This window comes from Pseudochaenichthys georgianus, chromosome 11 (genome assembly GCF_902827115.2).
Source record: "Pseudochaenichthys georgianus chromosome 11, fPseGeo1.2, whole genome shotgun sequence".
Taxonomy (NCBI): Eukaryota; Metazoa; Chordata; class Actinopteri; order Perciformes; family Channichthyidae; genus Pseudochaenichthys; species Pseudochaenichthys georgianus.
The window spans coordinates 19357869-19385243 of NC_047513.1; the positions used below are offsets into that span (position 1 = coordinate 19357869).

A 27375-nucleotide genomic window follows, 5' to 3' on the forward strand; every position below is an offset into this window, starting at 1 on the left:
TGTGTGTTTCAGTCTCTGTTCCTATCCACTGAGCTCTACCTGAGGTGGAAACAAAGGATATCTTAAAGGCAGTGGCTCACAGCCTCTAGAGGTCATGGTCTCGTAAGTTCGTAACACTTCATGAAGTCTCGCCAAACTGTATGGTGTGTGATCTTTAACAGTACTTTTTATGTTTTTGTAAATGGGTTTATGTCAAATGCATTGATGCTTTAATCCAAAGTTATCTTTAAGTTTAACAATGCATTTCTTTATTCCCTTATCTTATTTCATAGCAAACGGCAAATCTTTATGTTATGAACAAATAATTTCAATATTTTACTTCAACAATAATTTGGAGCTTTTCCTGAAATTATAATAAAACATTAAAAAAACTATTATTTTACATATTTGTAGAGAACTTTTCAAATCAAGTTATAAAAGACTTTGCAAAAAACAAGAAATTAAAAAGATAGTCAAACATAGACGTGATGCAAGGTGTACTTTTCTAGAAGGTGTCTTTGGCTGACCGTCCTCAGGTGGCCGGCCAAGCCCCACCTCTCCTCCACCTCCTCTCCCCGGGGCCCGCTGCAGAGGCATCACATTTCAGCAGGGTGTGCACTCTGCGCCTCAGATGCTGCCCGTCGATAGGTGAGTGTTCCTGGGGAGAGTCCTGCGTCTGTCCCTCCCCAACACTGAGGGAGTTGGGTTCCACTGAGTCATGAATAAAAGATGAAATGCAGCCGAGCTCCACAACAGCTACGGTAACAGCTCTCTGCCACAGAGTGCAGCACAAAGTGAGTTTCTGGCTTTAAAAAGTCCAGGCTGCTCAGTTGGTACTCGGCTCCACTAATGCTCTGCAGGGTCTTTGTGGAGGGCAGAAGCACCGGGGGGCTGTTCCCTGATGGGTGAGGGGCCGGCACACTGTGGCACCAGCTTGGCATCATGGAGCTGCCCCGACGCCTAAACTGGATACGAAACCGACCCTGGAGGCCTCATGTCTGCCGCAGGGAGTTCAACCGTAAGTGTGGATTGAATTGGAGGACTTCGTATGTTGGCTTTTTTCTGTCCTCAGTTTGAGTGATTCTTCCAAATTGCCTGGCTTTCCTGGATCTACCTTAATTGTCTCAGGTGTGCTCTGAAACAGAGAAGCTTCCAGGGAACTTTCTAGTGACTCCTGCGGACCGTGTGTTGCTGCTGCTCTGAAATCCTCATGTGATTCATGCTTAGAATACTAGTTACTGTTTTGATAGGTACTTGATTACTACATTTAAATAAACGGCAATATCCTCAGGATTTGCATTTTAAATGAGTAATGTACCTCAGTAATTAGTACTCTCTCTTTTTCCACCAATCAAGCGCCATTAACATCCCCCACTGTGGACTGGGTGTCAGACAAGGAGGACGTTTAGTCTGGCATTGTTTGGGTATTTCTTAGTTTTGGAATAACATTTTAAACCAGGCTCAAGTAACATAAACTACCTCTTATAGCATTAATCAGAAATCGAACATTCCTCGACCAGCGTCTATTTTGCAAACCAAGCATCACACCTGGTGGGTGCTAATTTAATTAGGCAGGGTCGAATAAGATGGAAGTGTCCCTCGTTGTGACACAAGCAGGCAGTGGCTCAGTCAGTAGGGGCTTGAACTGGGAGCTGTAGGGTCGCCGGTTCAAGTCCACGACCAGACCTAAAATATGGAGTGTGGACTGCTACTTGGAGAGGTCCCAGTTCACCTCCTGCCCTGCCGTGGTGCCCTTGAGCAACTCACCACTCCCATTGCTCCCCGGGCAGCTGTGCAATAGCTGCTCACTGCTCCTACTAGTTAGGATGGGTTAAAAGCAGAGAACACATTTCACTGTGTGCTCTGCTGCATGTGTGCCCATTCTAGTATTACTGAAGCACTTTGTATGACTTACATTTTCAGAATAAAATCCTATAAACAACAAGATGTGGTCAGCTGACTGCAGTCTGTCAGCCTTCCTCAGTGAATGTTTAATTGAAATGGCATCTGTGTTGATTGTGTAGGATCAGATTGTAGGCAGAATGGATTACAGCCCTCATGCCATTGCCATTGTTGTTGTTGTTGTTATTATTATCATCATGTGTCGCTTTCCACCTTCTTCTCCAGTAGGACTCAGATGAGGGTGTTGCACTTTTCTTTTCCTTATACATGTGGTGTTTTGTTTCTTTCCGTTAACCGTCAAGTGAGAAATAAGTATTTTTTTGTGTGTGTTTCTCTTAGTATCCTAAGATACTGTTATGTTTGTCTGTGAAAAAAAAGAAAATTATTGTTATGAAGGGCAGACCATCTATTTGTATTTATTTGTTTTTTTTTAGAAAGGGGCAGGTCACATAAGATGTTCTTCTCCCTGCTCCTTTTCGCTCAATGGTGGAGTCATGTTTTATGACAATTGTTGTACATTTGGTTTTGCGTACCATGAGCGGGACAAATAGAAATGAAATGCCTGAGCCCAGTGGGTCTACTGGTGTAATACGTGGATCTGGTGCTGCTAGCAATCTGTCATTTCCTGAAGGAAAAAAAGAAAATCTATGCATTTTTAAAGTTTTCTGCTGACAAACACGAGTGGATGCATACACACAGAAAGGGCATATGTGCAGGGTTAAGTGCACACGCTGCGGTACATTAGGAGTGGATCGATTCAAACTGAGTCGACGCTGGATGCTGTTATGAGAATGTTTTTAAAGCAGACATGATCACAGTGAGAGAAAATGTTATTTCTCTGTGTACAGTATATTTCATTTAATCTCTGGGGATCAACTAAATGTTGTGTCACAAAGCATTAAAGCTTGGTGTTTGGTGTAGGAGTGAATGCATGATGGACTTGATGATTGTGTGCTGGGTTGGTCCAGCCTGTTGGCAGGGGGGGGGGGGGGGTAGTGTGGAGGAGGAATCGTTGATGAACACTGTGTGTGTGTGTGTGTGTGTGTGTGTGTGTGTGTGTGTGTGTGTGTGTGTGTGTGTGTGTGTGTGTGTGTGTGTGTGTGTGTGTGTGTGTGTGTGTGTGTGTGTGTGTGTGTGTGTGTGTGTGTGTGTGTGTGTGTGTGTGTGTGTGTGTGTGTGTGTGTGTGTGTGTGTGTGTGTGTGTGTGTGTGTGTGTGTGTGTGTGTGTGTGTGTGTGTGTGTGTGTGTGTGTGTGTGTGTGTGTGTGTGTGTGTGTGTGTGTGTGTGTGTGTGTGTGTGTGTGACGGGGAGAGGACTGGCTCTGCTGATGCTTTTGAGAAGGCAGGTTGTGTGTTAAACACTATTTGTCTGGATGTCATGGAAAGTCATTACCCGCTAAGAGGTGGGTCAACCGCACACACAGGAAGGAGGAAAGCAATCGTTTATATATGTGAAAATAATTGTAATAGAAAATAATGTACAAAATAGATGAGAATATAAATAATAGAGCCACAAAATAATTTGTGTGCACAATTCAAGGGTTGGTGTAACGTTTTCTTTTACATAAGTGAAATTAAAACATTCAAAATACACATTTAGGTTATTTTACTACCATTATCTATCTGTGCCTGAAGAATTTGCATGTTGAAACATTATTTTATTAAATAACAATTGTCAAAATGTAATTTATCAACTGGGATAGTTCTATAGTGACATCTGGACCCTTTGTCAGAGACGACAACAAGTATAATCAGGATGTGTTCTGTAGTATCTGGTTACTTGAGCCAATGTCTGTTCTTTTATTGAAGTATTTTTGTTGGGCCATCAGGGCCTTTATTTGAGTGACATTGTTGCAAGGGGGAGACGGAGGGAATGTCGTGGCAAATATGTCTGAGGCCGGATTCAAACCTGAGCCCAATCACATGGGCTGCCAGCTCTACTGACTCACGGCCCTTGAAGTTTTCTTTTATGCAACATTTTAAATCCATTAAGATAACAAATGATATACAACGCACGAAGAGGCAGACCCTCTAGGCTTATTTAAGGCATTCCCTTTAATAATGATAAAAGATCACTTTCTATGGCAGCAGATACAAAGAAATATGCACTTTGAATGCTACCAAACTAATCATTAAACACTTTACCCAAACCTGAAACAAAAATATTAAAGGCACTATTAAATATGTAAGAAATCTCTGAGATGCAGATTTCTTCTTACTTTGCCAGACTGTTGTGTGCTAATCTTATTGATTATCTTACAGTTTGTCTGGTAGACATGCTTCCTCCTGCCTTTTTAATCTGACTGTCAGCAGCAGCATTGCTTGGAAGCCAATGCTCAGAAGAGGAAGCACTGAGGTTGAAAGTTATTGATTATTTCCTCAGAAGTCTTTGAGTAGCTTTGTCCACTGCTGATTATCTCAGTGTTTATTTATAAGAGAGTCGAGGTTGAAGGGTTTTCGAAAGTGGCCACAACAAAGTGGAGGCCTTGGATGTATATTGGATTGAATTTAATATTTGTTTAGCACTTCTGCACAAAGAAACACACACTTAATATTTTATAGGAAACGCTAGGACAAACACAAAAGAGATGACGACTTAAATTTGGTTTAAAGTCTTATGCACATGAGACATTTGTATTCTTTTAAAGGCAACAGACAAACAAACACTTCACTACTTGAGACGTACTCTTCTATTGCATGACGGGGATCTGTTTAGGTATTTTGCATACAATCTTTACAGTATGAATTATTTTTTTTCCCTTACAAATGTCCTATCTTAAAATGTAGAACACAAGATCATTGTTGTCGGTCTTTATCCCAAACCCTGTGTTCCCAGTGGCCTCCAGTAGAGGGCGTCCACACTTTGATTAAGTAATAACTGACGCTGAATACTGCCTTCATCTGGCTTCACCGCACAGTACGGTCTGTTCCTCAGCTCAGAGGGAAGTGAAGCAACACAGAAGAATTCACTTGTTCTCCACCCAACAATGCTGTAGTGTGTGCAATGTGATGAATACGGCCCTCTTCCTCCTCTGAAGATTGCACTTTATTCTTCCTGTTTCGGCACCACGCTCGGGGCAAAGTGCTCCTCAAAGGATCATCTGACTGGTTTTATGAATAATGCAGAGGCTGGAACGGTCGCTCTCTCCTCGCGTGATGCACAGATCCACTCGCTGGTTAATTACCTGTCAAGCCATTTTTTTATACTTAAGCTTTAATGGAGGTGTATAAAATGCAACACTTTACCAGATTGTCTCATTCTGTGCCTTTACCCTGCCTGCACATCCATCTTCTCCTTTATTTTGTTGTCGTCTCCCCCTCTCTCCTCCCCTCAACTCTCTGTCCCTCACCTCTGCCCTTGATGCATTTGCTTTATTGCTTTCTTTCTCATCTCTCTCCTCACTTAATGTCCTTGTGCCCTGCGACCTGCCTCTCTTCTCCTGATCTTCATTATCCCCCTGCCTCTCCTCTCAAACCAGATTTGTAATGGTGCTCACTCTGAAAATCTTCCCACTCCATAGCAACGCGCCTCCTCCTCCTCACTCTCCACTGTAGCCTCCGCTGCCACCGATGCAGGAGGTGGCGTTGGGAGCTAAAACTACATCAGAGGAGATTACATATTGCCTCGGCTAATTTTCCAGTTGTCAGCTGGAGCTGCAAATGATTCTCCCCGTCTCTCTTGCTGCACACTAACACTTTCTTCCCCTAATTTCTCGCTCTCTCGCTCCCCACATATTGTCCTCATGTTTCACCATCCCTATATCTGCCTGAAATTAATTACATGTACAAGCTTTCGGGGCGCATGTGAGAGTGGATCAGTGTTTGCCCTTTCTCTGTAATTTCACACAATAAAGTCAACAAGCAGGGCTGCTGCGTGGGCTGCTTGTGAACACCGAGAGAGCAGCTAATGGAAAAAGAGAGACAAGGTGAGAGTGAGACAGAAGAGTACAACATAATATCCCTGAAGAAGGGCACGTGTTGTATGTATTTATATCTGCTTTAGCTTTTGAAACTATTTTCAACTTCTGAGGGAAATGTCTTATGAAGCCTCCTCTGTTTCGCAAGCTAGTTGCTAACTTAGTGTTAGCTTTGCAACGGCATTTTTTTAATGTGCAAATAAACAATCAAAACAGGTTTTAGGAGATTCACTTAATGCTTTTAGAAAGAGTTTAGAAATAGCACAACAAGCACTGAATACAAGCTAGCCTTGGCCTGCACTGCAGCCGAGCCTGACCTCTGACCTCTGTTTAATGGAATGAGCAAATGCAATCAACAGATCTTGTTGATGTTGTTGCCTTTACAGTCCAGAGGTCTTTAAAGAAAAATGTAGGCTGTTGTGTTTCATACACCTTGTTCATGATGATTCACAAGGTGAAAGGTTTGAAAGAAAACACTTTGAAAGTGCTTCATAATGGAACACACGCAGCTCTGTCAATCTTAGGAAAAGGCTGAAAGAATCGCCAGGATGAACTCAGATGAGGAGCTTTTGGTCATTTTTCATGGAGGCGTTTCTTTTAATATCCCACTGCAGCAGGACCATATACTTGGGCCGCTACTAAAAACAAAACATGATGTTGATTTGAAGCGTAGCAGGATAACAAAGTTCCATGTCACATTTTGATCACATAAAAGAACTTGACCTAGTGTCCTCGTTATTTTCTCCATCTGTTGGCGCTTTCCCCTCAATGTGTGTCCACATACTGGTATTTGGATTAATTGTGTACTTGCCAAACCATCACATGTTGCTATCAGACACCAAAACACAAACCAAATCGCCTCCCACCCTCTCACTGTTTCGCTCAATTCATAAGGACACAATTGAGAAGGTCTTGCTGAATGGCATCAGGCTGTCTGATCAAAAGCGTCTCAAGGCCGGAGCTGCAGATTTGGCTTCCTCTGAGAATATGGCAACCCTCGCTCATGAGCTCATGGTTCTCAGTGGGTTTGGACCGGGCTGCCAGTTTCTTCTTTGTGCTTCTCAGTAGAACTCCTGGGTTTTCATGGTGGCCAGGATGTGGCTTTATTGAGTGTCCAGTCCCCTCAGAAGGATGCCAGACGAACATATTCGTGTGTGTTTGTGTGTAAGCTGCTGGCCTTAGTTAAACCCATGCTGGCTTCACCATTGAGAAGAAACATTCACATGCTGATGAACCGGAAAGAAGGACTTGATTCGACTCTCCAATGACGTGGAATGGTGTCAAACCGTAGGATTTTTCAGTATGAACAAACTGTCATTAGCATCGTGTCTCATGGTTTGTCAGATACTGAAAGCTGGCATTGTATTCTTAGGCAGATTACTCTTGTTTACTTATGATTGATTCAAAAATATTTTAATTTCAATCATGTCCATAGTCACTCAAAACAGTATTTTATTTAAGTGCTTTGTGTATGCATTTGAGCAGTTTGGTTTATTTAGTTGTTTACTTGTTGAAAGGAAGTAGGACTCAACCTCCATAAACAGTTACAGTAATGCAGTGGAAAAACTGACAACATAAACCTTAAGATGTCAAAGGGTCACAAATGTAAGCTTGATTTAAAATACTTAAATTGTCTAAAAGAAAGCCTGCATTATAAACAAATGGCATTGTGTTTAAAAGACGTGAGCATTTACCAGACAGGGAGGGTTAAACAAAATGAAGCTATTGCATTATGGGAAAAGTAGGATCAAGAGTTTTTCCTCAGAGCTTGAACCTTACTTTGGGCTGATTGGTCAGGGTCTGCAACATCCTAAAAGTATTGCACGTATGTAATACTACATTATTGACGTTCCCCTTTTCAATAGAATAATGCCTTTTGTAGACAAACAACATGCTTATATCTATCTCGCATATAAGCATGTTTTTGTTTTTTGTTTTAAATCCCTACCAGTTGAACATAAATTATATCAAGCCTTAGTTACAAACCAAGGCACCTTTAACCTATATATGTTTTTATGTGAGTGTGATGCAGCATTATTTAATCAAAGGATTTGCATGTAATTTTAGAAAAACCTGCATTGGCTGGTGTTGTTGACAACATGCAGATGTATGTAGGTCACGTAAGATTGCTGTAACTGGTGCATTCTCATACTACAGTGAGAAGGTCAGATGTGTATTCATGGCAGATGTAATTATTCTGAAATGACTTGATGCAATGCCAGACACTGGGAAAAAACTCACATACACACACATAGTTATGTGTTTTTGTTGGATGATGAGCTGTCACCACAGTTTCCAGCCCAACTCCCAATGCCCCTGCTCCTCTGACCATCGGGGCAGAAAGGGCTCTGTACATGTGTGCAACACTTAGTTTCAGTGACCAGTTCTGTCATCCTCCCTCTCTGAAGAACTCCTCCACCCACTTCCTTTCTGTGACACACTTAATGGCCACTGTGCACTCTCTGAGAAATACAGCTGCAAGAGGCTCCTAATGTTATTTTACACTCTATTACCCAACCTTCTTTCCACGTCCCCGCCCTGCTTCTCAGAAACTCTTGTGATATTCTTCCTTCCTGTTGACTTAGAAGAATTAGTTTGAATGTATAAATGCATCCACCCTCTGTCTGCTCATTCTATCGCTTGAATCCAGATGTTTTATTGTGATTGTGTAACTTACATACCTGTTGACCATATAGTGCGATATGCCACAAGTTTAGCAGCTCCCACAATATCAGTGAAGGTCCTAATGTCTGGGGAAACTGCCCACCCAGAGGACATTGCATTAGGTGCATGTGTTTTGAAAGTTGACTTCCCCTTGTAGCCGGTAGCAGGTGTTGGCTTTAGCATTTTTTGGAGGATGCGGTGATGGGCTGGGAGGCGTGGGAGAGGAAACTGTGGTTTCAGAGTTATTGCCCCACCCTGCTGTACCCCTCCTTCCTCATCTGGCTTCTGGATCTCCTCAACAGGAACATGGTCGAAAATAGTTACAAATTATGAAATATCGTATGAACTAGTTGGGCCTGTGGAGAAATGTTAACAGACAGAAGAACTTTGCTCAGTCATAAAAACATATTTTGATAGCAGGAGTGTTCCTTGATGATCTCTGAGTTGCTGTTACTGTTGCTGTAGTTAAATTGCATGTTTGAAATCACTTTTTGTTGCTGACCTTTAACGACAGCTTTCTTCTTTGAGGTGAGAGTAGGATAAAAGTGGTCGTTAATAAGAACTTGAAGGCTAGCTAGATACATGACATCATACTAAACAACAACAAAAAACTCATTTATGATGATGTGTTTGGCAAACCCCAGGTAGTTTACATTGCATCTAGAGTGAGAAATTACCAAAATCTATTGGAAAGAGTAACTAACATTAAGCTAAACTCTAAAATCATCCAGGACCAGCTTCTTATTACATGTTAGACGCTTTTATCCAAAGTGACTTACATATTCAATACTGTGGGCAATCCCCACAGGAGCAATTTGGGGTGAAGTCTCTTGCCCAGGGACACAACGACATGCTGACTGCAGTGGGGTTTGAACCTGTGCTACCCTGATCCGAACACCAACGCTCTATCCACTGCGCCACACGCCTCTTATGCAACCTTTAAATGAATGATGAGCTCGTCAGTGCTGAAATGTTAAGGTAATTAGCATGAAGGGCTAATGTGTACAACTTACTTAAGAGCACATAAAGCACAATTATCTGAACAGTAGGAGAAATTAAACTCAGTCATTAAATGTCACTTGTAATGCATATACAGTCTATGTCACTGCTGCACAGGCCCATTGCATAGCTTCAGGGTTGGTGTTTAGACAATATCACTTCCTGTATCAACAAATCCATCCCATCAATGCCGGATCTAAAATTAAAATGCACTTAGCGGTAGTCGTTTTCCAGAGATGATCTTCCGGATTGTCTTGTAAATCCATTTTTATTTGATACTGAGGGTCAGACACAGCCGGCTGCTGCATGTGGTCGATTGCTTCAGCTGTCCGTTATCTCTTCCCTCCAGGTGTAGCCCGCAGGCCACAACATGGGCACGGCCGTCTCTGTGGTGCCAGTCTGCACAGCTGGCTGAAGCGGCTGTGTTGCTGCCATTGTCTGATGCCCTCTGTGCACTCTGGGACGGAGACAGAAAGGCAAATGAATGAGCGAGAGAGAAAAGGATCCAATTGTGGAACAGAAAAAGAGAAAGTACAATAGCGTATAACATCTCCTCTGACAGAGAGAGAGGGCACAGAAATAGAAAGTGGTGACAGCTCAAAAGGAGTTGGAGGCTTCACATTGACAGGAAGGCGTCTGCTGGGATTGTTCTTGATCATAATGTACCGCAGAGTCCGGACATACGACCATATAAAGATGAAACGATATCAGTATGCTTACAGTAGGTATAACCACCACTTATTCCTGATTTAATTAACATAACTCTGGCTGTTTTCCTTTCATCTCACCGTGCTTCTTACGGCACACTAACGGGCAGTGTATTCAAACAGGCTGTTTGTGCAGGTGGTGTTTGTCTGAATAATATCAGTGGATACTGCTAAGAAACTTTGAAGCTTAAATCAAAACAGTTTTTAATTCAGGACTCATTAGCAAGTGCATACATTCTGATGCTCTCTTGTTGGCACTGACTTCACACTGATTGTACTTTGTGATTTAAAGCTCTCAGTTGTTTTCATTATACGCATTCTCCGGTCTAAGATTTGATTAATTTATGTTTTACCTGCATCTTTGGTGTGATGATTGCCATGCACTTTGACTTTTGACTTTGTAAGTAGTATCTAAATCCATTGTGTAATTTCCAATTTGTTATTATGTCTTTCAGTCAGATGAGTTTTTATTGACCTAGAGAATATGTGTGTTTGATTATGTGCAAGATGGGCTCCACTATGGTTCATTATGGTCATCCTCCATCAGGCACATGGAACCCCAGCTTGTCGCACGCTAACTCTTACCTCAAATGAGTGCCATGGCAAATTGGATTTACCACACCATGCCCTCATTATTGTAACCAGGGTTACCAGGCGCCCTTTCACAATCATCCCATTTTGTCATAGAGGGAGAGGAAAAAAGGCAAAGGCTGTAGTGAGGGAGCGAAAGAGATGAGAGAAGAGGTCTCTCTTTTTTAACAAGTCAGATTTGTTGTTTCCTTCATCTCCTCTGACTCTAACTCACATGTGTCTGTATGAAGTAGAGGATTTGCAGTATCCTCCAAAAAGGACATTATGTTTCTGGCCTTTTTTAACCGTAGTCTCATACATTTCTTTCATGGTTTGACAGATGAAGTCACAAAGTCCCAGTAGCAGTTTTTCTATCTCCTTAAACTTCCCCACTTCCTCCCCTCTCTTGATGTTTCTGAGTTGTCTGGCAGTTACAACATACTTTTACTCAACTTCCATGTACTTTAAAATCCAGTTTTCACAGGATTTGTGAATTGGCTTTTGTGTTGCAACAATATCCTGTTGTGTGACAGCTGTATTTTCCACTCTTCATTCACACTTGTGATTGTTATAGTTTCATTGTTTCTTGTTATAAAGGCGCCTCAAACCAAGTCTTTAAATTCTACAGGAAAGGCAATTGCTATTTGTAGCTATTTTTTATTCAACCTAAGTTGTGTGGAAGGGCTTTTTTAGGGTGGTTATAGTCTAGTTTGTAATGTTGTGAATTAATGTGTGTTCTTTGTCTGGGGGCCATGTTGAAAATAAGTGTTTTCACTTTGACATTACATTTTTAGTTTCTTTGTCTGATAATCTATAAACAAATGCAAACAAGTAATCAATATTCATATGCTGTTGCTCTGTATAGACAGGTGTGCTTTACACATAGTTTATTTGTTGTTATTGTATCCGCAAGTATTATGCTTTATCTTGAAATGACACTTTGAAAAACTGCAGTGCACTTAAAAAAAATTAAGTCTGTAATTAAAAACAAACAATTTACTCAACTTAACAAGTTTAGTTTAATATTTACACAAAATAAAAACACAGCACATCGACTCAGTGACCTCAAGTGCAACAGATAGCAAACATATGCAAGAGGATGAATGCTTGCAAATGAGCTAGCAACATAAAGTTAGCCTGGATGCTAATGAGTTGCTGCTTCCATGCTTATAACGGATATTTCCGTACACAGTAACAGGCGGCACACTGATGCATATTATCAGGGCCAGAGGAGAGAGTGTGTAGGAGGCTGAAGCCGCCTATTCAGCCTCCTGGGAACATCATCTGCGCGATTCAGATGCCAAAGAGCTCCATTGTTTGACCCCATTCAAACAACACCAATGTACGCAGCGGGTCTGTTGCCCCTTTTACACCAGCGCCTTTTCAGCTCCGGCTCGGAGCTAGAGCCTGAAAAGCGCCGGGTTTTCCAGTTCACACCGGAGCTGCGCCGGCTCTTAGCTCCGGAATCCGCTTCATTTCCAGCTCCAAAAAATTGTCGGTCCAGAGGCAAGAGCTTTGGAGCTAAGAGGTGACGTCGCTTACGTCTCTCTTACGTCGAGGCGTGCAGGAAACTAAACCCACCTCCCATGGGTCGACTGTCATGCCTGCCTACAAGCAGTAGTGCCTATAAACACACTTTATAAAGTCAGGCAACACTAACCAGGCTTCGTGTGATTCTGTTTATTTGTGCCTTACTTTGACCATCCGTTCACAGTTATCGATCATTGTGGAGAGAGGCAGACGTGTTGTTTTGTATTATTGCAGCTATCGGATGCAAGTAGTCAGTTTAGCTTCGGTTGCTATGCTAACATCACCCGTTTTATACCAGAGAAACTTTCATAACAGCGTTGTGATACCAAACAGTGTCAATTCAGACTGACACACATTCACTTAGGCTAAGGGGAACTGGGGATATGCATCAGCTGCTTGTGTGAGTCGGACAGTGAATACTTTAGAGCGGCCGCTGCAGTGTGAGCTAACCGGGAGCTAACGGGAGAATACACTCCGTGGAAGAGCAGCACTGCAGCGGTCGGTAAATGCTGCAGAAACACATTAATAAACAATGAACCACGGCACTCTGGAGAAAAGTATAAGGTTGGAGAAGTCGTTATTCAATTTATTCTGGCTTCGTGTGATTAAAAGCAACACGATCATCGACCCGACGCAGTTGTTGTTGTGAGCGCCGTAATGGCTGCCGTTGGATGGCAAATCAGCGATGTAAACGGTGACGTCATGACGCAGCTCTGGGGCGCCAGTGGGCGGTGTGCACAGAGCGGGAGCTGAAAAGGGAAACCGGAGCTGAAGCAGAAAAGCTCCCGCTCGGAGCTAGAAACTGAAAAGCGCTGGTGTGAAAGCCGCATGAGTGTGCTTCTCTTTGCAATGGCGGAGTTTTTTGTGTGTGTGTGTGTGTGTGGTGTGTGTGTGTGGTGTGTGTGTGGTGTGTGTGTGTGTGTGTGTGTGTGTGTGTGTGTGTGTGTGTGTGTGTGTGTGTGTGTGGTGTGTGTGTGTGTGTGTGTGTGTGTGTGTGTGTGTGTGTGTGTGTGTGTGTGTGTGTGTGTGTGTGTGTGTGTGTGTGTGTGTGTGTGTGTGGCATTCTGGTAGCATTCTGGTAGCATTGTTGATGATTATTATATGGACGTGTGTGTTTGCATCCCAGCAGCATGCGTTTGCGTTTCCCAAAGCAGGGGGTTTTCTCTCCTTTTGACAACAATGTATCCAGTCATTGAAATGCAGCAAGGCAAATTCAGCCCAGACGTTACCCCGTTTTCTGCCACTGCTGCCTGTAAAGTAGTCGGAGATGCTGCTGAGAGAGAGAAAATAAGTTGTTGAAATGTCTCAATGCTCGGATTTTTATAATTGCATGCGCCATTGTTTACTCTGAATAACCCTTGGTTTAATCTTAGAAGTGTTTTGCACATACTGTAAAGCCGGATACAGTCACCAGAACACGTGATGATTATATCAGTGAACAGATGGGAGTGGGACGTATCTGCATGAGACAGTGGGCTCTGCTTTGCATGCGTCAGTGTCAGTATGTGAGGGTGTTTTCTGTTTACTTGCTTGCATGACCGGTGATTCCCCATATTGTATATAGTTATAGTTAATTTCATCATCATTTCTGTAATGTCCAATTCCGCTGTTGGGAATGGCTGCTCCTTCGCTTTGATTAGCAGGATGTTCTGAAACTGCTGTGTCCCACCCAGTCCAAAAGTACGTCTGTGTGTGTTTCAATTCCCTATTTCGATTCATAATTCAAGGCGTTATTGTCATGTGCACAGTAAGTGTAGATATGGCAATGAAAAATGTAAGTCCAAGGCTCCTCCAGCAATGCAACATATAGGAGGACTTAAAACCAATAAAATAGTTCTACAAACCAGAAAAAATGTTTGTTTGCATTATTCTCCCTCTGTAAAACCTAATTGTCATACAATACATACATGTTCAAACAAAAAAAAGAATGGATTTGAAAATCTTTCAAATCATCTGAATAACTTTTGCAAAAGTCTAATTTAGGAAGCTTTTAACAGTGTCTCCTCCCTGGTGACCAAAAGTACTGTCAGCTCAGCAGTGACCGTTAATGTCACTTCCTTATTAAAAACTTAAATGCTGAACAACCAGCAAACACGTGCACACACGGTCTCTGAACACACACTCCTATATAATATTTCTTAAATCCTTTAGTTGGTCAACCTTTTGACAAACTCTATGGATCAACCTGCCATAACAACACATTGAGGCTGGCTGGTGTCTAACCCAAACCATGTCCTGAACAGCAAATATGAATTGTTACAATCAAATCAGAGATACAGGGTCTCAAGGTCTCAATAGTTGTCTTTGCTGATATTGCAAATTAAAATTCAAGATTCATAGGTTTTATTGTCATATGCGCATAAGCTACAGTGTAGAAATGGCAATTCAATTCTTATGATCCGAGCTCCTCCAACATGGAGCTGCTGTGATGGAGGAACAATTTCAGACTTGATCTGACAATGAAGTATTATTGTATTGAATTATAATGCAAAAAGTTACAGAGAGCTACTTTCAGCCACATGCCCCTCATACTGTATGTATTCAGACCTCTCATCCCATCTCCTGCTCGGTGTGATGTTTCTGAACTGTCTGGACTAGCCTTTGTGAAAATTGGGTTTGTCTTCAGGTTCGTTCCCTCGAGCTTCGGCCTTAAAGCGAAGCGGTGGCAGGGGAGAGGAAGTCTGAAGGAAAAGTGATAATGACTTGACTTTAGGCCTAGTTTCTATTTGGGTTGAGAATTGCTTTGTATAATTGGTGTGTGAGTCAGAGAGCAGCTCAGTGAAGGGAGATGGAGGCACGTTGACAAAATTATGTATGGCTGCATTTAAAAAAAAAGTTATTTTCATCTTAAAATAAATCGAAGGTGAAAAAGAGACGAGACTTCATGCTCACAGTAATCTGGGCCTTGACATGAAATTCTTAAGCAGCACTGGTAAGGGGCCTCCTGGGCTCGGTGCACACCTCTTGAAAAGATGGATAAAAGCTATTTAAAAGGCAGAGCGCTCTGCCCATAACAGGCTGGAAAGTTTGTCATTACATGTGACAAGAGTTTGGAGTTAGTTTGGTTCACAAGTTTGCTTTGGCTGCCCAGATGTATCAAACAAAACGATAAGGACATTATGTTATTTCTGGAGACCATCTTTGCTAGAGAAACCGGTTAAAAGCTACTCTATTTGTCATTCCAGTTGGTTTGAAGAGTTTTTAAACAACTTGCAGAGTTGTTCAAACTTGTCAATGCTGAAGTCCAAATGAAAAAACTGAATTTAAGAGAACCTTGCACTGTCTTAATCTGTCTCCTTCAGTGTGTGTGTGTGTGTGTGTGTGTGTGTGTGTGTGTGTGTGTGTGTGTGTGTGTGTGTGTGTGTGTGTGTGTGTGTGTGTGTGTGTATGTGTATGCGCTGCATCCTGAGCGGCACCATGGAGCCTTTCAGCAGCAGCAGACGACAGCAGACGTTATCAGCTCTGCTGCGGCCCCCTGAGGCCCCCTGATGTGGGCCAAGGGAGAAAATAGAGGGAGAAATCAGTGTGGTCCCATGATTCCTAGTGAGCTGTGAAGGAATGACATGTCGAGCTCACACGCCATGTCACATACACACAGAAACACACATGTTCACACCCTTTCTGCATGTCCTCGCTGTGTCTAAATACATCATCTAATTATTCCTGTTTATCACCAGCCACTCAAGCTGACTCACTGTAGAGCACCATACTGTGCATATGGACACACACATGCACACAACACTGACCCTCCCTCATACACACACATGCGCACACTTACTCATACAAGTGCTCTCCAAACCGCACACTCTCACTTCAGCTTTGCACAGGATATTATGAAATCAGCACTGTTGCTGAAACTTAATGAAGGTCGCTGGGAGTCCTCTCTCTCTCACACACACACACACACACACACACACACACACACACACACACACACACACACACACACACACACACACACACACACACACACACACACACACACACACACGCTCTTCACCTTGCACTCACACACACATATCCTCGTGCCGAAAGCTGAATCTCAGCTCAGTCCCACTCCTCTGCTTCTGGAGCGAGGAGCCTGCTGGTGATCGGACTGTCGCCTGAAGCGAAGAGGCCAAGCCGGCGTTGATTCAATTTTACAGCCCAGTCACCCTATCTGAAGCTCCGATTAGTCAACCGAGGGGGAGAAGAACGAGAGGAATAGTGATGGCTATGACCGAGATTGCGGAGGATGACCTGGATGAGATGATGCACGGAGAAGCGGAGGATGTCTTCTTCCAGGAAGGTAAGGCTGGCCAAGGGTCAGTTTGGAAAGTGTTGAAGCAGGCGTGAGTACAGGTGGGGACGCCTGGTGGAGGATCGCAGCAAGGTCAGACTGGTTGGTTTGTGACTTGTGGTAGAGTTGGAGGTTAAGAGGGCAAAGTGATTCTTGAAGTGTGGCCCACAGGGATCTCTTCAGCTGCGTAGGTGGGGCTGTTTGCTGCCTGGTGAAGCAGGCTCTGATACGCTCTGATGCTAAAAGGTTACCAACAAATATTGATTTCTCCAGCATGCCACTAGTTGAAGCCATGTTCAGTAGTTGCAATGATTGTCATAATAAGTCAAGGTAAGATGTCATTTAATAATGATAACGTAATGCTTCCTGTCTCCAGTATCAGGAGCTCTGTGCGCGGGTTTGTTCATCGATTTTTCAACTTTTACCCTTTTTAGAAAGCTGAAAGCAGCCATGCCATCTGTAGTGTGGGCGTTCTTGTATAACAGGCAGATGTTTTAAGCAAGCATTATGCACCACAAGAAAATCTTTTCAAAATGCACTGTGTTTTATTTTTAAACCAGCTGTAATGACAACCTTTCATCCTGTAAGAGTGATGAGTTCCAGCAGGCTGATGATCATTCAGAGGTAAAACAATACTGTCAGGTTATATATTAATTGACTGGTGTTCAATGTTTCTGCAGCCATTAAAAATGATCCCTCGGGATTGTGACGAAAGCATTATGGATAATGATGCTTCCTTAGCCCAGTATTTACAGTATCATGTCACTCTATCATACATTATGTTGCTTGTGTATGAGTCTAACAATTAAGCATTGACCTTTTATAACATAGTTGGACTGATGAGTTGAATAATTTATGCAGCAGAACCAGGGGTCTTTTTTTCACCTTTCCCCTACAGCGATTCAGAGTCATAGATTTTATAGTGTTTTAACAGTGGCTGCAAATGTCCCCTAAATGTAACTTTATCGGGTCTCCTCCACCACGTTGTAACCAAGCAGCAACCATCGTGTCTGAAAGTGAAGCGAAGAGGAGGGGGGGGGGGGACTGCACTGGTTACAAAAAAGAAGTCTGGTTGTATCGGAGTTATAAGAAAATCCCACTCCTCCCACTTCATTTATTAACTTTTTCCTGGTGAGGTTATGATCTTAAAAGCTACTTTCAAGTTTATTTCAATACAGTATGATGTGAATTGTGGTCCCATCTACAGTCAAATAGAGGAAGCAGGGCGACCCTGTGATTGACAGGTCGCGCCAACGTGGTTTCCTGTTCGGGGTGCCCTCTGTATTTTTTTCTGTTTTAACTTGAACTCTTTGACAGCTAGTTTTCAGTTCATGAAAGGTAATTCCTGTACCATTTGTGTGTCAAAAAATGTATTTTCGGTCTTCAAGTGTATTTTGCTCCTTCTCTCGTGCCACTACTAGTTGCAAAAAACAAAATTGCCAAAATGCCAAATTTGAAGCATCAAAATTGTATTCCACCAACCAATGGGCGTCCACTTCTTGAATACACACTGTGTTGGAAAAACACACAGACACACAAACATGCACATCATTCCACAAGTAGTCTGAGCATGTATTGTCTTTTAAACTGCTTATAAAAGTGTTTAATTGCAGACCAACAGCTTGCATTGTGCACATTGTAGGACATATTTAAGCTCTAAGTGCTCTGCAGCCTCAGCCCTGATGAGGAGTGGACAGTGAGTGGAGGATATTCCCACATATTGCATCATTTGGTGTGTAATGTTAATGCCTCCACTGACCCACTTCTGACTGAGACACACCGCTGGTAATGTGACGTTCCCTTTGAACAATACAGCCAAGAGGTACGCAGCCAGATGATTCTCCCCAACAATCCGTCCAATCACAGCGCAGAGATTCGTGTGGAGGTTAGCCAGCAGCAGGATGCAGGCATCAGCGTGTTTGTTCACAGACTCAGCTGAAGGTTGCAGAATATAGATATTATTATATTTTCTTCTCTAATTAGCTCTTTGTGTTAGTGATGTAAATTATACTGTGTGTTTTGTGTTGAATATTCAAGCACTTCATTCCTTTTTGGTGATTAATGCAAATGTACTACTGGCCTATCTTTCTTTGTAAACCATTAGTTTCATCATTAGTAGTGGGCCTAAAATCTTTGAGCTTTTCTACCCATGCAATTTGAATTCAGTGTTGAATGAACTCCGCTTAAAGTGTAGAATATTAGATTTTGCAATGGTGTGCCCAACATAGGGATCTGAATTAAACAATGGGTTACCAAAATGAATCCAAAGGGGTCGCCAGATTAATACTCCGGTTGGAAATTTGATTTATTATTATTTTTGGGCTTTCTAATTGTTGCATATTTTTGTAGGCCATAAAGAATGTTACAGACATCACACTTTGTATGAATATAACTAAAAGTTGCCTCAGAGTTACTTTAATATAAAGAGAGTTTAAGATGTATTTGCTTTCATCTCTGCACTCCCAGAGACAATAGGGTTGTATGAAGCATTGTTAGACTAGCTTGTCTTTCTACAGCTGCTGTTCTGCACACTGAATTATGACTAAAGGAGCACTACTTTTAGCCCGGCAGTGGAGATGTCAGAGCGTTAACAAAGCAGTAACACAGCCACAAGCAAATTTCTCTCTCCCTTTCCCTGCCTCTCCTCTTCACTCACACTCAGTGAGTCCAGTTCATGTCCTATGAATTAGCAAACAGCCTTGGTTAGCTTTGCTCAGTGGGAACAATGTGTTTCAGCTTCAGTCTGGCCTCTGACAGCGCTCCCTCTTTTAGTCAAAGCAAAAAGCAGTTACTTTGCAGAAACATTTGGAGCACATGTTGACCCAGTAGTGCCCTCTGTATTTAGAAATAATGGTTCCCACATACATATACACATTTCACCACTGTGTTTACTAAGGTAGTCAGTAAAGAGGGAGGGTGATTTGAGACTGGATTATAGGGGTAGTTTACCCAGAATACAAATTAAAACTAGAAGGACACTCAAAGTTTCCATAGGTGAAAAAAAACAACCGTGTTGATTCGCACCAAAATGTACTGGGTTCTTCCTCGGCCTGTGCACCACCCTTCAACTGAGTTTCATGAAAATCGAGCCAGTATTAATTCTGTAATCCTGGAGACAAAATGGAAAACAAACGGGACCAAATACATAACCTCCATAGCTGAGATAACAACGATTGGAACAAGCAGCTATAAATAACATCCAACTTGAAATGTTACATGCTGGGATGACGATGGGATGGTACTAAAAAACAAAGTCTCTGCTTGTCATCCCTGAAGAGCCCCTGCAAAATCACCAAACACTCGCCCAAACTGAACGGTTCCGTTCAATCAATCAATCAACCAATCAACCAACCAATCAATCAATCAATCAATCAATCAATCAATCAATCAATCAATCAATCAATCAATCAATGTTTATTTATATAGCCCAATATCACAAATGTTACATTTGTCTCAGTGGACTTCACAGTTTGTACAGAATATCAGTATGACAATACGACACCCTCTGTCCTTAGACCCTCACATCGTACAAGGAAAAACTTCCGGAGAAAACCCAGTTTAAAGGGAAAAATGGGAGAAACCGTGTGTAAATTGAAAAGATAATACATTTACAACATAGGTAGTCCAAATGTTTGGAAATGTGTGTGTCTATAATAAGAAGATGAATCCACGAGGATATCCATCCAGGACTCAGGACCACAGGGCCATTCAGATCATATAGAAACTACAGCCACTGCCTAAAGTGGTTCTACACACACATTAACACAAACACAACGCTGCTTTCTTCCCTTGTTATCACACACATGCCCAGCACATATTTTGCAAGTAAAATGGCTTCACTGAATGACAAAAGGATATCAGTGAAAGTGCACAGCAGCTTCATTGAGACCAAAATAAACACAATGGCCTCTTTAACTCCTTCTTCCTCCTTAGGAGTAATTCAAACGGCTTGATTTTGCGGTGCTACAGTACTCATGTGGTTGTTAGCACAGCAGCAGGCAGGCTGCAAACGTAAGGTACAAGAGAGTAGTGTGTCCCGAAGGAAAACCGCAGTAGAAGTGCTTTAATGGCAGTACAAATATAGTTGAGTATGTGAGTAATGGTGTCCTGGTTGGAATGAAGCCTTACTGTTTGGTGTCTAAATAAACCTGTGTTTGACTCACGGGGTCAGGTTAGAGTCATGAAGGAGCTGCCTTCAGTCAAATGTGAGGAGGAAGGGACACTGAATTGCATTTACACTCAAGTGCCACATAGGAAATAACTCTTCCTTTGAGACGTCTGATTTGACTTTTAAACGTACTGTTTGTTGTCGCTTTGCAGCTGAACTGAATCCCTGTCGTTGAGTTGTGATCCGTTCTGATGCAGGAATGTGTCGTCCTCTTTATTTTGCAATAGGATGCGTTACCACTCCTTCCCTGACTACCAATTACTTGAGAAAACCACTAATCGCTGGGCTCAACAGCTATTGTTTGTTTGTTTTTTTTAAACCTTCCGGCACAATGACATGTCAATCACTCGGATTTAATGGAGGTTCTCCATTCAGCCAAAGTCCCTCCAAAGATTAAGATAATTTCTTAACTACTATAGTAGTTATTAGATAAATCCTGAGGGGAGGGATGCATGTAATGGTTTGAGGGGCCAGGACACCTGAATGATGTTTAAGCTTTGATGTAGAGTTGCTCTTTAAGCCTCCGCTTCTTTGCCAAAGGGCTTTTATTTAATGTTCTCAGCAAAACAACACCTGAGATTTAAAGAGGGAACCAATAAGCAGAGTATGTAAAGACATGACACAACATGCAGGCTTATTGTAATGAAACACTTAATCTGATTTGGGATGCTTTTAAATGTTCCTTTGATGCAGTCAGAGCTTGGTAAAGCTGCATTCTCCCACTATGCTCCCTTTTTATGGAATACGCTGCAAGTAAAACTTTGTCTAGAGGCACTTCCTACTGTAAATGCTTTTAAAGGTATGCTACGATTAGCCCTTCATGAAACATGTAACTGTTTTACCTGATGCTATTGCTGATGTGATTATGCTTCTTGCCACTGCACAAATGGCCTTCTGGATTTATATTTGAATTGTATGTTTTTTTTGTTTAATGCCTTTGTTTTATGTTGAAACTTGTTGTGTGCCGTGTTGGTCAGGACTCCCTGGAAGAAGAGATCTTGTATCTCAATGGGACATTCCTGGATAAATAAAAAATAAATTTCCACAGAACAGCAGCTTGTCTTGAAACGGTTGTAGATTGGTAGCATTTCTCTGGAAATCTAAGAAACAAGAGACAACAATACAAAGAAAAAATGATTATATAAAAGATAATGGTTGCAGTTTTAAACACGTGGTTGTTGACAGTCAACATAAACAGAGCTAAACTAATCTGTTGGCCCTAGCTAATTTTGCCTTGACACAGATTTGGTGCATTTCATTGTATCTAAGGATGAAATGCTTATTCTCAAGAAAACAGATATGATTAAATTGAAGTTAACTCAGAGCATTTTAAATTGCAACCACATAATTATATTTAATTTTAGGGAGAATGTGACATCAAATATGAGCTTTGAGGTGACGCTGATGACATGAAATCTATCTTACTTCTACTGTACAAGCTTTCAACTCTTGCCAAGAGGGTGAAACAGAACACACACACACACACACACACACACACACACACACACACACACACACACACACACACACACACACAACACACACACACACACACACACACACACACACACACACACACACACACACACACACAGAGACATGAGCTTTAGAGCTCGTGGAGTAGGCTGCAAGACAAGAAGCCAGGTCAGATTTCACAAATCCATTTCTCCCTGTCTCTTGTCTGAACTTGCCTTGTGAGGCCAACAGGAAACTGAATCCTCCTCTGAGCCGCACAGTGCCCACCGAGGCTCAGGATCACAGAGACCTGAGGGGAGGGGGCTGATCTATCGGCATAGAGAAACATCTGACGGTTTAGTCTGAAAAGATACAAAAACAAATCGAGAAAGCTGTTTGAAAATATTATTATTATAAGAGAAATTGCACCTGCGTCTGCTATAAAATATCTGCTTAAAATGTTGTTTAATAATATTTTTAACTGGTGAGATGTAATGAGGAATGATTTGGTTATATGGTAGGGCAGAATAATTGCTTAAGAGAGTTCAAAGGATCCTTACTCTCTGTTATAAAGGCAAGATCAATGTGGAATTTTCTTACACTTACAATTAATCATACAATATCTTTCTCTTCAACACATTTTTCAGGTGCAAACCCTTGTATTGGTGAACTTAGCTCTACGTTTATCATATGGTGACTTTAAATTGCTACCATGACCTCAGCTATGAATTGTACTCTCCCTGCAGCAGTTGTTGGCCCGGAGTGTCGCAGTCTGACTGGGAAGTAATTTAATTAATGTTCATTCCTGTCCGTCAACTTTCTGTCAAATGTTGTGGGTGATAATGTGATTTGGTGGAAGTGCATATCTGAGTGGACAGAGAGTTCACTGCTGGAGAATGATCTAAAACCGACCTAATCTACTTACCCTACCATCACACACACCACACACACACACACACACACACACACACACACACACACACACACACACACACACACACACACACACACACACCACACACACACACACACACACACACACACACACACACACACACACACACACACACGCACACGCCCTGACCCACTCCTCTGTAACCTGTCACACACGCGAGCATTGTCTTCCATCCTCAACATGCACACCTTGGCAGCCCACCCACCCACACCTCCACTGTCTGGCCACAGATGTCGTGTCAGTGTTACAACAATGAAGAACACGACAGCGCTGTAGTTTGTGCGTCAGTGGACGCTCTGTGTGGGAATAGCTCTGACCTGAGGGGACCCTCTGGAGCTGGAATATAACATCACATCTCCCTCTTTCTGCATCTGACAGTTGGCTGCACTGACCTACTTTTGCCAACAGATGCAATATATATTAATTTATTTCCGTTTTCACTATCAGAGTAGAAGAATAACAAGACGGAAAAATATAAATTGCATTTTGGAATTTAAGGTGATTTTTTAATGGTATATACATCCTGTAAACCAGATTATATATATATTTTGTCTGTACAGTAGGTGTTTTTTTTGGTCACATATGTTTACATGCTGCTTATATCTAAAATGGTACTTTCACTGTACTTCTGACCTTTCCTTTACAATTCACATGTGGTTACCATGACAATCCATGCTGCGGGCAACACTGGGCGTGCTGGTTTACACGTTGTGGTTTGGAGCGTCTCACAATGAGGTAATCCTGTTTACATCAAATGTAACAGACCACCCATGACTCTTCACAGAGGGCTGACCTGGGGGACTTTTGGAGATCAAGTCCTACTTATCATGCAGCTGGTCACAAGACTATTACTGTTTTATGAATATTAAAACAACAATTTGGAGCCGATAAGAATCTCAAGGGCGGATAAAACGTTTATTTTTTCACTTATGGATTATTTTTATTTACCTCAATATCTTTATGTTAAGCTTCTTTATATTTTTTACTCCACTACATTTTGGAAGCCAATGTTGTTATTTTATCTACACTAGATTTATTTGACAGCTTTAATTGCTGTGCAGATTCAGGTAATTAGCTAATTCAATATAATGAACTAATAGATAAACATATTGACACATAATAATTATAGATTAAGGAACCCAGCAGCAGTAAATACTAGTAATGGTATCAGCTGTGATAAACACAATGCATCCATAGTCATAATCCAGTGATTTATACACATATTCTGAAATTAGCCATCAAGTACTTTTACTTTTGACAATGTAAGTATATTTTGATGCCAATACTTTGACTAAAGTAAGATTTTGAATGCTGGACTTGTAACCGAGTAAGTGAAAGATGTGAGTTCTTCTTACACCAGTGCTGAGGTCACCATTGAGATGATATTGTTGGCCCTACCTGCAGTCTGCAGACCTCTGACGTGTCCTCCGAGACCCTCAGGGCAAAGGCTCTGCAACACACAACCTGTCATTACAGAGCAAAGGAGCCCCATCACGGAGCTGCGCCACAGGGCAGCGCACAGCTTCATGCTGAAGACACCACAGTATGAAATGCAGCTTTGCACAGGCACATAGAAGCTTTAATGTTTAATACAGTAGACACACTTGTGTATTTTTAAAGCCTACACACACACTTTGTGTTTTTTTGATGTTCTCGGCTGTAAACAGAAACTAAGGTTGAGTGGACATTTTGGAAATTTCACCTTGGTTTCAAGTTAGGCATTTACAACTCTGGGGAAGTCCGGACAATGAGTCGACCTAAATGGGGAAGTAACCGGAGAAGAGGCGGCACTTTCAGTACCTCACACTCTCACTCTGGCAACACACACACGGTCAGCTGTGCTTGTACATCCCTTTGCCTTGACCTCCCTGCCCTCCAGTCATGTGGCCTCTCCAACATATCCTGGTTTAGTTGTCAAACGTTGTCAGGCAGAGACGAAGGAAATGTTTAGAGAAGAATATACAAAGAAGTAGGTAGGATAAAGATTATGAATGAAGGACATATTAAATGCTGAACTGGATAACATAGCAGAATTGGTTGTAAAGAGACTGACTGATTCAATGCCGCGCTTCATGTGGAGCAGGAGGTCGACTGGTGGTGACCAGCAGCAGATGTGGCTGCAGAAGGAAAGGACTGTCTCTGCTGGGAGGTCAGTGTGGGAATTCATTCATACCTTCAAATATGAATGGGGCTTATGAATGAGCACACTTAACTTTAGATACTGTTTATATTCCCAATGTGTCACAGTTATGGTTTTACAGGGAGAGAGGGTATCTGAGTGGGTTTTATTGAAGGTCAAGAGTACAGTGGTCTGTGCGTTTGATCATCAGATCAAGGGGGCGTGGTGAAACCCCGCCCCACTGCGTCAGGCGTTGTGTCCTTGGGGCAGACACTTCACCCGAATTGCCCTGTGGGTATTGTTCACAGTAGATGACCATTACATGTATGTATGATCTGTATGTGTAATGTGTATTTGTAAAGCGCTTTGAGAGTCATTGCTATAATAAATATAAGGATTATTATTATTATTATTCTGCAAAAGTTTAAATGTGAAAAATGCACTGAAATGCAGGTTTAAAGTGCAATATGAGTCATTTTGTTCAAAGTGTTTCAGGGAAGTGTCTTCTACAAGAATAAAATAGAATTTCCAACACATATTCTTCTTACATAGAGTATTACAATATAAATATGTACTCAACAAGGCTATAAAGCCCTTTTTTCTATTCTTTCAAACGTGATTTTAAGTTCATCTTTGAATAGGAAGCTGGACAATTAAGGTTGTGAAAGTTAAGAATCTTAAATTGATGAAGATGCTCACGGTTTCACTTTGCTCCCTGTCTCTTTATGTGAGCCAGAGTGAAATTTCTGCTTCCTGAGAAAATTCTTGAGGGGATTAGGGCTGAGGATGCAGATTAGCTCGATGCTAAATTACCTGTTGCTGTGATTTTGATTGACACCTGCTTTAAATAGTTAGGTATGTGTTAGTGTGAATGTGTGTGTTTTCACATGGTGTGTGTGTGTGTGTGTGTGTGTGTGTGTGTGTGTGTGTGTGTGTGTGTGTGTGTGTGTGTGTGTGTGTGTGTGTGTGTGTGTGTGTGTGTGTGTGTGTGTGTGTGTGTGTGTGTGTGTGTGTGTGTGTGTGTGTGTGTGTGTGTGTGTGTGTGTGTGTGTGTGTGTGTTGAATATTTTCATGAAGCATTTCATAGTAGAACTTACAGAGGAATGTAGGCTGAGTGTGGTTTTACATTTTGTACAGAGTAATGTACGATACTACAGTTGAAGAATGAGTATCCAAAGAACATTGAGACAGAGAAGGACTATTGGGTCAGTTAGGTTGAGGTGTGACTGAATACAGTTGACAGCCTCAGATGGAAAGGCTCTCTGACAGCACAACATGTGGCATGTGGAGATGCTGTGGACAATCAGTTTACTTTGTTGCAGTTGGTATAAAGGAAGGTGTTAATTGATCTCAATGCTTTTGAAAATATAAATATCTGCTTTGATTGATATGACTTTCACGTCCGTCTGCTAAGTTTAGGGCAGCCAGCACATCTTATAGCGCTCTTATACGTATTGTAAACAGGAGGTAATATCTAGCCTTCTACCAACATCTTAAAGCTTATTAATAACATCAATCAATCTCGTTTGTTTGCTACCTATAGTCTCCAAAATGTAGGTGTCAATACAACATGTAATGCAGTTCAGGTGTGTAAAGGAGTATTTTCTTGCCTGTGAGGTTTCCAGGCAACCAATGGCCGCCAAGACAGTCTCTATGTTCAATCTAACTCTGATCAAGAAAGTAATTGATCTTATTTCACAAAATGGTAAACTATTCCTTTTAAGAGGCACGATGAAGGGAGACTATTGTTTCCAATGTTTCTCTGCCTCTACAAGCCTGTCTTCCATTCATACAATGACAGTTCATTTCTGGACGTCAGTGGAGTATGACTGCTAAATATAAGGACTCAGAATGCAAGCTAGGTTAGAACTTCTGCTTGACTCTTTCCATCCTTCCAGCACTTACGGTAATCTTCCCAGCAATGAAGCCATTTATAGATAGCTTTTATTTTCTTTGCCAGCTTTTCTTATTGATTCCAAACCAACAACCCTCTGAGGAGAGCTTTCTCCTTGCTGTTACTTTACTTTTGGAAAGGTTATCAGTGTCCTTCTTTTGGCACTTTGTCAACAAAGATAATTTCTCTTGTAATAGAAACAACAAAGCACTTTTTCTTGCCAAATCTGTACTCAAAT

The 27375-nt window shown here is 41.8% G+C and overlaps 1 protein-coding gene across 4 annotated transcripts in view; it reads left to right on the forward strand.

The window, feature by feature from the left end:
* The first annotated feature begins 10044 nt into the window (after positions 1–10044).
* Positions 10045–27375, forward strand: part of ripor2 (RHO family interacting cell polarization regulator 2) — a 61490-nt gene continuing 44159 nt past the window's right edge. For 2 of the 4 annotated variants that reach the window (XM_034094317.2, XM_034094318.2), the window contains exon 1: positions 15699–16555. In XM_034094317.2, the coding sequence (XP_033950208.1) occupies positions 16477–16555 (79 nt within the window). In that variant the 5' untranslated portion in view covers positions 15699–16476. Of the gene's footprint in view, positions 10182–15698; positions 16556–27375 lie in introns of those variants that run through there. The other 2 variants (XM_034094319.2, XM_034094321.2) reach the window with 2 other exon arrangements.